We start from the raw sequence: 15193 nt of genomic DNA, 5'->3' as shown, positions 1-15193 counted from the left end.
CAGATAGATACCTCTGTATTCACATGCAAAACGAAGCATAAATATAACACAAAATGACACATCTATGTACACACATTTGACCGCTTACTTTGCAGCATTTTTTCCACACCTGTGTAACACTTTTGCAGTGGTATATAGTATATACACATACTCACTATATAGGAAGAGAGCACCCCACATGTAGCATCAGTACTTACCTCCATGGGGTTCACCGTGATGGTAAGAGCAGAGTCATCCCAGTCCATTTCGTTTTCTTTACCCCCCTCTTGGTCACGTATGGTGCGCTGATGAGCAGCACGAATGCGAAACACTCCCAGAATGATCATGAAGACCAAGAAACTGACACAGACGACTATAACGATGGTGGCCGCGCTGGGAACCACTGAGGAGGAAGAAACACATCACATTAACACTATTATTACACCTCTGTGTACAGTGTATCAGTGATCAGCAGAGGGCGCCGTCGTTACACCTCCGTGTACAGCGTATCAGCAGAGGGCGCCGTCGTTACACCTGTGTGTACAGTGTATCTGTGATCAGCAGAGGGCGCCGTCGTTACACCTCCGTGTACAGTGTATCAGTGATCAGCAGAGGGCGCCGTCGTTACACCTCTGTGTACAGTGTATCAGTGATCAGCAGAGGGCGCCGTCGTTACACCTCCGTGTACAGCGTATCAGTGATCAGCAGAGGGCGCCGTCGTTACACCTCCGTGTACAGCGTATCAGTGATCAGCAGAGGGCGCCGTCGTTACACCTCCGTGTACAGCGTATCAGCGATCAGCAGAGGGCGCCGTCGTTACACCTCCGTGTACAGCGTATCAGCGATCAGCAGAGGGCGCCGTCGTTACACCTCTGTGTACAGCGTATCTGTGATCAGCAGAGGGCGCCGTCGTTACACCTCTGTGTACAGCGTATCGGTGATCAGCAGAGGGCGCCGTCGTTACACCTCCGTGTACAGTGTATCGGTGATCAGCAGAGGGCGCCGTCGTTACACCTCCGTGTACAGTGTATCGGTGATCAGCAGAGGGCGCCGTCGTTACACCTCCGTGTACAGCGTATCGGTGATCAGCAGAGGGCGCCGTCGTTACACCTCCGTGTACAGCGTATCGGTGATCAGCAGAGGGCGCCGTCGTTACACCTCCGTGTACAGCGTATCAGCGATCAGCAGAGGGCGCCGTCGTCACACCTCCGTGTACAGTGAATCAGTGATCAGCAGAGGACGCCGTCGTTACACCTCCGTGTACAGTGAATCAGTGATCAGCAGAGGACGCCGTCGTTACACCTCCGTGTACAGTATATCAGCGATCAGCAGAGGGCGCCGTCGTTACACCTCCGTGTACAGTGTACCAGCGATCAGCAGAGGACGCCGTCGTTACACCTCCGTGTACAGTGTACCAGCGATCAGCAGAGGGCGCCGTCGTTACACCTCCGTGTACAGTGTATCAGTGATCAGCAGAGGACGCCGTTGTTACACCTCCGTGTACAGTGAATCAGTGATCAGCAGAGGGCGCCGTCGTTACACCTCCGTGTACAGTGTATCAGTGATCAGCAGAGGGCGCCGTCGTTACACCTCCGTGTACAGTATATCAGCGATCAGCAGAGGACGCCGTCGTTACACCTCCGTGTACAGTGTACCAGCGATCAGCAGAGGGCGCCGTCGTTACACCTCCGTGTACAGTGTACCAGCGATCAGCAGAGGGCGCCGTCGTTACACCTCCGTGTACAGTATATCAGCGATCAGCAGAGGACGCCGTCGTTACACCTCCGTGTACAGTGTACCAGCGATCAGCAGAGGGCGCCGTTGTTACACCTCCGTGTACAGTGTATCAGTGATCAGCAGAGGGCGCCGTCGTTACACCTCCGTGTACAGTATATCAGCGATCAGCAGAGGGCGCCGTCGTTACACCTCTGTGTACAGTGTATCAGTGATCAGCAGAGGGCGCCGTTGTTACACCTCCGTGTACAGTGTATCAGTGATCAGCAGAGGGCGCCGTCGTTACACCTCCGTGTATCGGTGATCAGCAGAGGGCGCCGTCGTTACACCTCCGTGTACAGTATATCAGCGATCAGCAGAGGGCGCCGTCGTTACACCTCTGCACAGTGTACCAGCGATCAGCAGAGGGCGCCGTCGTTACACCTCTGCACAGTGTACCAGCGATCAGCAGAGGGCACCGTCGTTACACCTCCGTGTACAGTGTATCAGTGATCAGCAGAGGACGCCGTCTACCCCTCCGTGTACAGTGAATCAGTGATCAGCAGAGGGCGCCGTCGTTACACCTCCGTGTACAGCGTATCAGTGATCAGCAGAGGGCGCCGTCGTTACACCTCCGTGTACAGTGTATCAGCGATCAGCAGAGGGCGCCGTCGTTACACCTCCGTGTACAGTGTATCAGTGATCAGCAGAGGACGCCGTCGTTACACCTCCGTGTACAGTATATCAGCGATCAGCAGAGGGCGCCGTCGTTACACCTCTGCACAGTGTATCAGCGATCAGCAGAGGGCGCCGTTGTTACACCTCCGTGTACAGTGTATCAGTGATCAGCAGAGGACGCCGTCGTTACACCTCCGTGTACAGTGTATCAGCGATCAGCAGAGGGCGCCGTTGTTACACCTCCGTGTACAGTGTATCAGTGATCAGCAGAGGACGCCGTCGTTACACCTCCGTGTACAGCGTATCAGCGATCAGCAGAGGGCGCCGTTGTTACACCTCCGTGTACAGTGTATCAGTGATCAGCAGAGGACGCCGTCGTTACACCTCCGTGTACAGTGTATCAGCGATCAGCAGAGGACGCCGTCGTTACACCTCCGTGTACAGTGAATCAGTGATCAGCAGAGGGCGCCGTCGTTACACCTCCGTGTACAGTGTATCAGCGATCAGCAGAGGGCGCCGTTGTTACACCTCCGTGTACAGTGTATCAGTGATCAGCAGAGGACGCCGTCGTTACACCTCCGTGTACAGTGTATCAGCGATCAGCAGAGGACGCCGTCGTTACACCTCCGTGTACAGTGTATCAGCGATCAGCAGAGGACGCCGTCGTTACACCTCCGTGTACAGTGAATCAGTGATCAGCAGAGGGCGCCGTCGTTACACCTCCGTGTACAGTGTATCAGCGATCAGCAGAGGGCGTCGTCGTTACACCTCCGTGTACAGTGAATCAGTGATCAGCAGAGGGCGCCGTCGTTACACCTCCGTGTACAGTGTATCAGCGATCAGCAGAGGGCGTCGTCGTTACACCTCCGTGTACAGTGTATCAGCGATCAGCAGAGGGCGTCGTCGTTACACCTCCGTGTACAGTGTATCAGTGATCAGCAGAGGGCGCCGTCGTTACACCTCCGTGTACAGTGTATCAGCGATCAGCAGAGGGCGCCGTCGTTACACCTCCGTGTACAGTGTATCAGTGATCAGCAGAGGGCGCCGTCGTTACACCTCCGTGTACAGTGTATCAGCGATCAGCAGAGGGCGTCGTCGTTACACCTCCGTGTACAGTATATCAGCGATCAGCAGAGGGCGCCGTCGTTACACCTCTGCACAGTGTACCAGCGATCAGCAGAGGGCGCCGTTGTTACACCTCCGTGTACAGTGAATCAGTGATCAGCAGAGGGCGCTGTCGTTACACCTCTATGTACAGTGATCAGCAGAGGGCGCCATCATTTCTGCTCACTGTACTGCTGTGCACAATGTATCACTAGGGGGCAGTATAAGGCTGTGATTTCACCACTTCTCTACCAGAGGCCGCGGTATGGCACTTGTCAGCTGGTGTTACGGCCGTAGTCATCCAGTATATGACGGATACCCTGATACTACGTACCTGAGGCGGAGTGTGTGCTGGCTGGATTGTGTCCCAACAGATCAGGGGACTGATGCCGGGACGGGACAAACAGAGCCTCAGATATTATGTGATTTGGGGCCTCGGGGGGGCTCGCAGTGTGGATTACATTCACCTATAACGGGAGAGACATTGTCAGCCTCGGCTTCTGAAGCCGCCCAGCACTGCAGCAGTCACCGCTTCCGTCGTCCTCACCTCCACCTGGAATTCGTTGCTGTTGTAGCGGCCGTTCAGCTCCGAACAGATCACCTTGAACTTTCGGTCGAACACGGAGACTGTATTCCAGTTCCTGTAGCGGATCAGATGCAGAACCTCCTCGTAATTCGCCATTGTATCGACACCTGCAATACACCAGATTGATGTTCCTCCTGAGCCGTACTGGGATTTCCTGCCTCTTAGGATTTTTGCTCTCTGGCAGTGACTGTGGGCGCAGGACATCATTACATAACATGGCACATTTCCCAGCCATGAGTGACCCCCGGGAGCAGAGCGGCGTCCATTCCCCCAGATACCGGCCGCGCTCCTCTGCCGGAAACCACCAGACCTTACAGCCATGATCTCACGAGTGGAAACACTGAGTTTTTTTTCTCGCTGCATTATTCCTGCAGATGTCCGCACAAAAATATGCAATAGTGTTCTTTCTCCGATTTTTGCTATGCTTTTTTCCTTTATACCTTTTCTATTTTTATGCATCATTTTTTGTTTTTCAGTACAGAAACAGAGTGTGCACTGTAAAATGCAATTAAATTACTATTATAGATCCCTTTAGAATCCTACAGAGAAAATATGTGATATATATATATATTTTATATCTCTATGAAGCTATAAAAAATACTACACGAAGGATTTTCCCGGACATTACATACTTTGCTTGGTCCGTTCAGTGCAGATTTTATGCACAAAAATGTTAAAAACTGCAGCGTTTACGCTATGTGAGAACATGGCCTAGAAAGCGCCCTGGACAATTAACCTCCCAGGTAACGATCGGCAGCTCAGAGACGAGCTCAGCAGCGCGAAGGACGGGCCGACCTGTGATAACGATGCCTTGGTTGGAGGAGCTCATCTCCAGGCCCTTCTGCTGCAGGTGGGTCAGGTCCAGCTGGAGACTTTCCTGCTCGGGGTTCAGGGCCTCCCCCACCACGCTGATCTCGCACGTGTCCAAGTTGTGCATGATTTCCTCTGACACAAGAGATTCCTGGACTGTTGGGGAGTAAATGACAAATAGGACGTTGGTAACAACTAAAGGCAAAGCTTCAGGAAACCATTGGGTGCGAAGGATGTTCAGATTTAGCACCGCGCTCATGGACGACTGATCTGGAGTTCTCTCCGCCCCCCGGTCCATGATCTGAATCTGAGCCCACAGGACCGTCCCCACGTACCACGTATCGTAGTCACAAACCTGTGGGGTCCTCGTCTCCTTCCCCCTCAGCCTCCACCTCGCGTGTGATGGTGCTGATGATCCGCAGCTCAGGGAACAGGGTCACCCCTTCTGTGCCCTCAAACTCGGAGGCAGAGCGGGCGAAGTGGTCGATGCCGCTGACGCTGATTTTTGGCTCCTCGGGCTGCAGCACCATGACGTAGCCGTCCACGTCCGGAATGCTGATACAGGTCTCCTCATTAAAGCATCTACAGCACAAAAGCGGTGGTGAGAGCGGGCGCCATTAATCTACACATCCCACAGGTCCCGGGGCCCGACCCCACAAATCTAATGACAGAACATACGAAATCCGGGGTCATTGCACGTCCTAACGAAGAACGAAGCAGGAAGCCGCATAATGGGAAACAAGGAAAAAATACTGTGGCATCTACAGCTATGCGACCCCGCACCCCAACATCTGCATGTGGCAGTGTAACCCCAGCGGCTGCAGGACCACGTACTTCACTGTAGTTATGATCTTAAGACGTCTGATACCGGGGGTGGGGAACTGGCGGGTATTCAGGTAGGAGATGCGCTGCATTGCTTGGTCAAAGCGATCAATGTCATCTCCTTCCACCGTTAAAGTGGAGACCTGCAAAAGTCAATGCAGAAGATTACAACGTGGTGATGTACACAGTGACTGCACCAGCAGAATAGTGAGTGCAGCTCTGGAGTATAATACAGGATGTAACTCAGGATCAGTAACGTAATGTATGTACACCGTGACTGCACCAGCAGAATAGTGAGTGCAGCTCTGGAGTATAATATAGGATGTAACTCAGGATCAGTAACGTAATGTATGTACACCGTGACTGCACCAGCAGAATAGTGAGTGCAGCTCTGGAGTATAATACAGGATGTAACTTAGGATCAGTAATGTAATGTATGTACACAGTGACTGCACCAGCAGAACAGTGAGTGCAGCTCTGGAGTACAATACAGGATGTAACTCAGGATCAGTAATGTAATGTATGTACACAGTGACTGCACCAGCAGAATAGTGAGTGCAGCTCTGGAGTATAATACATGATGTAACTCAGGATCAGTAATGTAATGTATGTACACAGTGACTGCACCAGCAGAATAGTGAGTGCAGCTCTGGGGTATAATACAGGATGTAACTCAGGATCAGTAATGTAATGTATGTACACAGTGACTGCACCAGCAGAACAGTGAGTGCAGCTCTGGAGTACAATACAGGATGTAACTCAGGATCAGTAATGTAATGTATGTACACAGTGACTGCACCAGCAGAACAGTGAGTGCAGCTCTGGAGCATAATACAGGAGGTAACTCAGGATCAGTAATGTAATGTATGTACACCGTGACTGCACCAGCAGAATAGTGAGTGCAGCTCTGGAGTATAATACAGGATGTAACTCAGGACCAGTAATGTAATGTATGTACACAGTGACTGCACCAGCAGAATAGTGAGTGCAGCTCTGGAGTATAATACAGGATGTAACTCAGGACCAGTAATGTAATGTATGTACACCGTGACTGCACCAGCAGAATAGTGAGTGCAGCTCTGGAGTATAATACAGGATGTAACTCAGGATCAGTAATGTAATGTATGTACACAGTGACTACACCAGCAGAACAGTGAGTGCAGCTCTGGGGTATAATACAGGATGTAACTCAGGATCAGTAACGTAATGTATGTACACCGTGACTGCACCAGCAGAATAGTGAGTGCAGCTCTGGAGTATAATACAGGATGTAACTCAGGATCAGTAATGTAATGTATGTACACCGTGACTGCACCAGCAGAATAGTGAGTGCAGCTCTGGAGTATAATACAGGATGTAACTCAGGACCAGTAATGTAATGTATGTACACAGTGACTGCACCAGCAGAACAGTGAGTGCAGCTCTGGAGCATAATACAGGAGGTAACTCAGGATCAGTAATGTAATGTATGTACACCGTGACTGCACCAGCAGAATAGTGAGTGCAGCTCTGGAGTATAATACAGGATGTAACTCAGGACCAGTAATGTAATGTATGTACACCGTGACTGCACCAGCATAGTGAGTGCAGCTCTGGAGTATAATACATGATGTAACTAAGGATCAGTAATGTAATGTATGTACACAGTGACTGCACCAGCAGAATAGTGAGTGCAGCTCTGGGGTATAATACAGGATGTAACTCAGGATCAGTAATGTAATGTATGTACACAGTGACTGCACCAGCAGAATAGTGAGTGCAGCTCTGGAGTATAATACAGGATGTAACTCAGGATCAGTAATGTAATGTATGTACACAGTGACTGCACCAGCAGAATAGTGAGTGCAGCTCTGGAGTATAATACAGGATGTAACTCAGGATCAGTAATGTAATGTATGTACACCGTGACTGCACCAGCAGAATAGTGAGTGCAGCTCTGGAGTATAATACAGGATGTAACTCAGGACCAGTAATGTAATGTATGTACACAGTGACTGCACCAGCAGAACAGTGAGTGCAGCTCTGGAGCATAATACAGGAGGTAACTCAGGATCAGTAATGTAATGTATGTACACCGTGACTGCACCAGCAGAATAGTGAGTGCAGCTCTGGAGTATAATACAGGATGTAACTCAGGACCAGTAATGTAATGTATGTACACAGTGACTACACCAGCAGAACAGTGAGTGCAGCTCTGGGGTATAATACAGGATGTAACTCAGGATCAGTAACGTAATGTATGTACACCGTGACTGCACCAGCAGAATAGTGAGTGCAGCTCTGGAGTATAATACAGGATGTAACTAAGGATCAGTAATGTAATGTATGTACACAGTGACTGCACCAGCAGAATAGTGAGTGCAGCTCTGGAGTATAATACAGGATATAACTCAGGATCAGTAACGTAATGTATGTACACCGTGACTGCACCAGCAGAATAGTGAGTGCAGCTCTGGAGTATAATACAGGATGTAACTTAGGATCAGTAATGTAATGTATGTACACAGTGACTGCACCAGCAGAACAGTGAGTGCAGCTCTGGGGTATAATACAGGATGTAACTCAGGATCAGTAACGTAATGTATGTACACCGTGACTGCACCAGCAGAATAGTGAGTGCAGCTCTGGGGTATAATACAAGATGTAACTCAGGATCAGTAATGTATGTACACAGTGACTGCACCAGCAGAATAGTGAGTGCAGCTCTGGAGTATAATACAGGATGTAACTCAGGATCAGTAATGTAATGTATGTACACAGTGACTACACCAGCAGAATAGTGAGTACAGCTCTGGAGTATAATACAGGATGTAACTCAGGATCAGTAATGTAATGTATGTACACAGTGACTGCACCAGCAGAATAGTGAGTGCAGCTCTGGGGTATAATACAGGTTGTAACTCAGGATCAGTAATGTAATGTATGTGCACAGTGACTGGGCCAGCAGAATAGTGAGTGCAGCTCTGGGGTATAATACAGGTTGTAACTCAGGATCAGTAATGTAATGTATGTACACAGTGACTGCACCAGCAGAATAGTGAGTGCAGCTCTGGGGTATAATACAGGTTGTAACTCAGGATCAGTAATGTAATGTATGTACACAGTGACTGCACCAGCAGAATAGTGAGTGCAGCTCTGGGGTATAATACAGGATGTAACTCAGGATCAGTAATGTAATGTATGTACACAGTGACTGCACCAGCAGAATAGTGAGTGCAGCTCTGGTCTGGATATTGTTGTATTATTTGGATGGGGTGAGGTAGTTTTATAATTATTGGTACAGAATTTGAATGTTATCACTTTTAGTCTTCGCCCATGTGGACTCACCGTAATCCCTTTATCACCTCCGTCAGCGGGTGGGGACTCCAGTCCCTCCTTGCAGGTATACAAGCAATCAATGACCTTCTTGCTCTCTAGCTTTCCAGAACGAATCATCAACCCTGCGAGGTTTCCACGGAAGAACTGGGCCATGTGCTGCTCCCCACCTTGACATAAGAAGCAGACAGCAGTCAGTATTTCTGATATATGGGTTTGCCGTTCTCCTTCAAAAGATGTTACAGCGCCACATGCAGGTTAGTACCGTCCAGTCGTGGTGCCCACCTGGCTGCATCCAGGGACCACGAGTGGGGGAGGACATGCAGATGAGCCCTGGAGGTGACGGGTGGAAGTGGAGATAGAAAAAGCATGGTACAAGCCTAAACTGAGGGAGTCAAGAGCTATTCTCCTGTAGTAAAAGTGTGATCAGGAGAGCCCGATGCTGCGGGCGCACTGCGAAGACGAGGGCACCATGACTTCTGGCTGCTCCCCGAGGACACCTCGGCCTCCGAGTATCTGCAATGCTCGTATTGGATTTCGCCTTATATGCGCACGACCTAATGATGCATCTCAAGTGTGGCTACAATTACACCTAACGGAATGTTGTTCCCTGGTACCACAAGTCCCAGGCAGCCCGGATGCCCACTGGTTGCTTTGCCTTTGTACTATGCTCCTCACTGTGCCCCTATCGGGCATATTTCATCTATGTGGGACTGACTTATGCCTCTGCAGACTAGCGATCCTCTCATTTCTCCCTCCTGCATTACACAGACAGAATGGACCATGTTAGAATTGCTCCTGAGTTACGTGAAGGGGAAGATTAAAAAAAAAATAGCCTGAAAACAGAAGCGGGACAGAAGCAAACCCCGAAAATAAAGCGAGAAATGAGCTGTGCTTTCCATGCGGGGTGTGAATGAGGTGAAATGTGTGTGCGGTGGAGGAGGACGGGGATGATCTGCAGCCACCTGCATCGCTCTCTGGCATTGGCTCACTGACATTTCCACTTTCTGAAAACTCTGCAGAGAAGTAAAAGGGGACAAACAGGGGAAGTGACCACAGGGTTAGGGACATTGTAACACCGACATCAGGTTATGACAATAAATGCACTGTGATAAGAGAGGACGTGGCGCGGCTGAGGGAGCGCTGGCTGCGGCCCGTGCCCAGGTCTCGATATATGGCGACCTCTGCAACACAATCCGGCAGAATACACACAGGCAGAAGCCGCGACAGACACAACATGGCCTGATGTGCATGGTAATGATGCCATGAATAGCGCAGCAACTACTGGCATCCACGTGTCCAGCAACGCACTGAAGGGGTCTGTCCGCCATCCGTACCAGATCCGACTCTGCGCCCCCCAGTCAGCAGATTACAGGGGCACAGCGGCTCATCGCATCACTTCAATCCACTTATCAGTGAAGGTGCTGAATATCGGACCCCCACAAAATATTGGCTGATCCTAATATTAGTCTATGCGTCTTCTCTTCCCCTTTAAGTGACTCCTGATTTTTATCACTGTATGAAGAAAACTTCTGCAACTTTCTTATGTACTTTGTCTTTCAGTTCCTCAACATTTTCTCTGCTTGCGGTCATTGAATGGGAACGTAGTTGACTTTTCAGATGCTGAAAACCCATCCTGACAATGTCCTGCTCATACAGCTGCGAGGCTCGGGCGCACATGCCAGGCAGCGAGGGCAGGACGAGGTCCGGACAGGAGTGCAGCAGCTGAACGCAAACGATCATTTCGCCACTCACAGAGAAAGAATACAATCACAACCGAGCGTGCGGTGAATGTTACGTAGGACTGACCCTAACACCCTGTATAAGGTCAGTGGTCTCCAGGCAGTCCCTCTCCAGCAGGATGCCAGGGCATGCTGGAAGTTGTAGTTTCACAGCAGCTGTAGTCACCGCTCGACTATATAAAACATTCCTCAATCTTTCAGTCACCAACACAGAGATCAATAGAAGAGCACAATGAAAAAAAAAAAAAGTGCAATGCACAAGGCCGCCTGGTGATACATCAGCGATGTCCTCTACATAGAAGGGGCTTCGGCGAGGTCACTGATCCGTCTATGAGGGGCCTACAGATTACAGACTGGACCGTTACCTTGCCAGCAGGCGCCGACCACCAGCTGAGTGTCCAGTTTAGTGGGATGTAGCGGGTAATCCTCCGTCACGGTGAAAGGATCGTATGAAACACCATCGACGTAGAGCGTGACGGCGGGTAAGTCAACGGTCAGGACATAGTGATGCCATTCCTTGTCACAGGCCTGGGAACACAAAAACATGAGAGCGCCATTCATTTCTTATGAATTCCAGGTCCTCTACGAGAAACAAGGAAATGACACAAACCACAAAACTCCCGCATGAAGCGCTGACGACGAGGCGACATTTACAGGAGATGAGAAGATGGGAGGCAAACACAACGTTTCCGTACGTCAGGGGAAGTCTGGCTATCCTCAGTACTGTCACCGAGGCTATGTGAAAGGCTTACAGAGAAAAATCTGCAGTTAGTCTGCCGAAATGTGACAGCGCGCAACTATGTGGTCACTGCCGAATAGTCTCTCCAGGCCGCTGTCAATACAAAAAATAGTTGGCAGGAGACCGCAAGTGTGTAAATCACATACATGTCGTCACGTGAGCGCTCACGCACCGGGAATAACGGGGAATCCTGACAGCATGCACACTACACACTGTCACAATTCAGCACAGTGGCTGCAGACCTTCCTTCTGACACCGGACGAGCGCTTTAACTACCAACTTCACACTTTTATGTCTCTTTAATTTCATCAGCCATAACTAACTTGTATTCTTTTTTTATTATTATTATTTACCATCGCTATGGCCTGGGTCACCAACATATAAACTTAGAGTATAAAAAATAAAAAGCCTCGACCCACAAGGCTATCTACACAAGGTCACCTAAACCTGGTCAGGGGATTGGGGGGAGGACTGGGGGGTAAGGGAATCCTTTAATCACTCTTAATAGAGGCAATCAAAATGGGTTTTGCGGTCTTCTACCATTACAGCCGGAGCCTGGGGATAATCAGCCGAGCACCGGCTCTAGCGCTGCACAGGTCACTTATGCAGGACTTTTCCTACTTCACCACGGGTTTTGTGATGCTTTAGAATTGGGACCCTAAACGGCTGCCGTGAAAAGGCCCATTGGCCGCAGTTATCAAAGCCAAATGTTGAGAAAAATATGATCGGTCAGACGTCAATCTTCAACGCAGGAAAACCAGAGCAGTGTGAGAATGTCTTCAGAGAACCAAAAACTAGAGTGACCTCCAGGCCCCGCTGCGGATATTGGCGCCATTGGGACAGGTACAGCGGGCACCAGGAGGGCAGAACGGCCCGGCATCTGGTTACACTGAAGACATGAAGTCTAGAACGCTACAAGCTGATCCTACTAAGGAGAGGGACAAGGTCACACAGCCTTCTGACTGCAGCCCCCCCGGGGCGGATAGTGTAACCACCAGCATCGATCGTAGGGTTCAGTGGTGAAAATATCAGAAGCAGGCAGAGAGACGCAATGTACTGCTGCCATTCTGTACAGTCGGGGGAAGACGTCACCTCCTATAGCTGTGTCCCCCAGCAAGCATGCGCATTGTTCTTTTATGTCGTCACCCACTAATTGGAGCTGAGAATTTCCTTTATCCTTAGGTAACATGAGAATCTGGCCTTTTTGGTTAGGTACTGCTTTAGTTTACCAGTGAATGTAATCTCCTAATTGTACCCGGCTGTGGGAGGGTTTGCACAGGTGTCAGCGGTGATTGAGCAGCTCTGCAGGGGTCCGCAGCCCCTCTAAATATTGACAAAGAGCCTCTTGAGCTGACACTAAATTCCTGGCATTTCCCCTCGGAGCTGCGCTCTGCAATGTCACAACGAGGCTACAAGTGTTTATCGGAAATCATGTTTGCTGCGCAGTAACAAGCGACCCGCGCTGCCCACCGCAATCTGCTCCAGAAGCAGCGACAGCTGAGGAAAGATCCGCCACGCTAAGTCTGGAAAGAAATCGGATTTGTAGTTAGTTTTCCTTCTTCTGTCTTAAATTTCAGAAAATGACAAATTTAGAGAAGAAAACTAGAAAGACAGAATTCACGCAGCGATCGGATGACGGCGTAGTTCCTGCTTTTCTTCCTTCACAAATTAGACGTTTCCGGCTGTCCGGCAGATCCCCGTCAGCTAATAGAAGTCATTTTAGCTATTAACATCATCTCCAGGGATTGGTCTTGGAGCGATCTAATAATACATAGCTTCATGTGCGTCTAGACTATTGAATGCCCTCGGGCCGCACGTTACCCACCTCGCACACGTGGCAGCACCCACCTCGCTCCCATCTGGAGGATCTGCGCAGAACAAGACATAACAAAAGCCCCGTACCTGGTTTAACTTCCAGTGAAACTCTGCGGGTTTGTACGATTTCTCCTCGGTGGGTTCTTGTCGGAACAGGAATCCCAGCTTACAGTTGTGAACGTAGAGAGAGTAATGGTGTCGATTCATATCTAGGCAGGAAGCAGAAGACAAATGGCAAAAGATCAGAGAACAGCGAGTCCGTGACCGGTCCCAAATCCTGTAAGACCATACTGCACATCAGGCGAGAGCGTCACTGTCAGGATGGGATCATTCACAGGTATTTTTTAATAAAATAACCATGAAGGAATCTTATAAATGAAATTTAAAAAAAATTCTCCCCTCATCCAACATCCAAAATGGTGATTAGTCAGTTTCTAATTCTATGGATTAGGCTACTTTCACACTAGCGTCGGAATCGGCCCGTCGCATTGCGTCGGGCCGAGATTCCGACGCTAGCGTTTGATGCGCCGCACAACGGGTGCAGCGGATGCATTTCTCTGGCGCATCCGCTGCCCCATTGTGAGGTGCGAGGAGGTGGGGGCGGAGTTCCGGCCGATCATGCGCGGTTGGAAAAAGCGGTCCGTCGGCAGCAAAAAACGTTACATTTAACGTTTTTTGCTCCCGGTGGTCCGCCACAACACAGCGCAACCGTCGCATGACGGTTGCGATGTGTGTCAATACGTCGCAATGCGTCGGTAATGTTACTCTATGGGGCAAAAATGCTTTTCCCCTAAACGACACATTGCGACGTATTAAAAAAAACGCCAGTGTGAAAGTAGCCTAAACAGTACAAGCGAGAAGCGAGCAATACCGAATGTCGATCAGAACATGGCAAGCATCGTATATATGTACAGTGTATGGCCATGAAGGATCGTTACTACGATTGCCGGCCCCCACACAGCCTGCGTTACACGATGGGATGTGCTGCCGACACGATGGGATGTGCCGCCCACACGATGGGATGTGCCGCCGACACGATGGGATGTGCCGCCGACACGATGGGATGTGCCGCCGACACGATGGGATGTGCCGCCGACACGATGGGATGTGCCGCCGACACGATGGGATGTGCCGCCGACACGATGGGATGTGCCGCCGACACGATGGAATGTGCCGCCGACACGATGGGATGTGCCGCCGACACGATGGAATGTGCCACCGACACGATGGGATGTGCCGCCGACACGATGGGATGTGCTGCTGACAATTAGTGACTTTTCTACCTACATGAAAGATGCAATCTGCTGGCATATGACGACTTGTTTGTGGCTCATCTCGGGGTACATTTACAGGGGCGATGATCGGGAAGGAGCGCTCCAGTGAATACTCATCATGAGCCCACGTGAAAAGGCCCTAAATAACCTGACATAGGAAACACTAATTTCCCCTTTATCAATAAACCCCATTTTGCAGCAGTTTTACGGCCACTCATTGTGCACTAAATATCTACCTGCAAATCGATGAATGCAGCCGTGCAATATGACACATTGGAGAATTCAGGATCAGATTGGTATTACTATGGAATTATTAAGTCGTTGGGAGAAAAAAAAAATATATTGTCGACTCCTTGATAAAAGTTATTTGCCTCGTTAGCCGCCTGTCAATCACCTTCCAGGAGACAGAAGGAATTTATTCTGAGTCCTTGGCAAAACAAAAAAAACTACTTTCCTAGGATTGAGTCTCATGCATCCGATATCCCAGAGAGACACAAGCAGAGCTCGGTTTACTTATTTTTAGTAAAAAAAAAATAAATGTTTAAGTCTAATGGAGGGCAGGGATCGCATGGGGTCACATTTGGCTTCCCACAGACAACAGGGCTCTGTGCTCCTC

At 49.9% G+C, this 15193-nt stretch overlaps 1 protein-coding gene across 4 annotated transcripts in view; it reads right to left on the bottom strand.

The window, feature by feature from the left end:
• CLSTN1 (calsyntenin 1) overlaps positions 1–15193 on the bottom strand; it is a 79564-nt gene that overhangs the window by 5014 nt on the left and 59357 nt on the right. For 2 of the 4 annotated variants that reach the window (XM_069741776.1, XM_069741775.1), the window contains 10 exons: positions 13391–13512; positions 11115–11277; positions 9973–10023; positions 9020–9177; positions 5705–5835; positions 5226–5452; positions 4856–5026; positions 4022–4167; positions 3809–3941; positions 198–382 (listed from right to left, as the gene is read on the bottom strand). In XM_069741776.1, the coding sequence (XP_069597877.1) occupies positions 198–382; positions 3809–3941; positions 4022–4167; positions 4856–5026; positions 5226–5452; positions 5705–5835; positions 9020–9177; positions 9973–10023; positions 11115–11277; positions 13391–13512 (1487 nt within the window). The remainder of the gene's footprint in view (positions 1–197; positions 383–3808; positions 3942–4021; positions 4168–4855; positions 5027–5225; positions 5453–5704; positions 5836–9019; positions 9178–9972; positions 10024–11114; positions 11278–13390; positions 13513–15193) is intronic. The other 2 variants (XM_069741777.1, XM_069741778.1) reach the window with 1 other exon arrangement.

This window comes from Ranitomeya imitator, chromosome 10, assembly GCF_032444005.1.
Source record: "Ranitomeya imitator isolate aRanImi1 chromosome 10, aRanImi1.pri, whole genome shotgun sequence".
Classification (NCBI taxonomy): Eukaryota; Metazoa; Chordata; class Amphibia; order Anura; family Dendrobatidae; genus Ranitomeya; species Ranitomeya imitator.
This window is presented reverse-complemented; position numbering and strand designations above follow the sequence as displayed.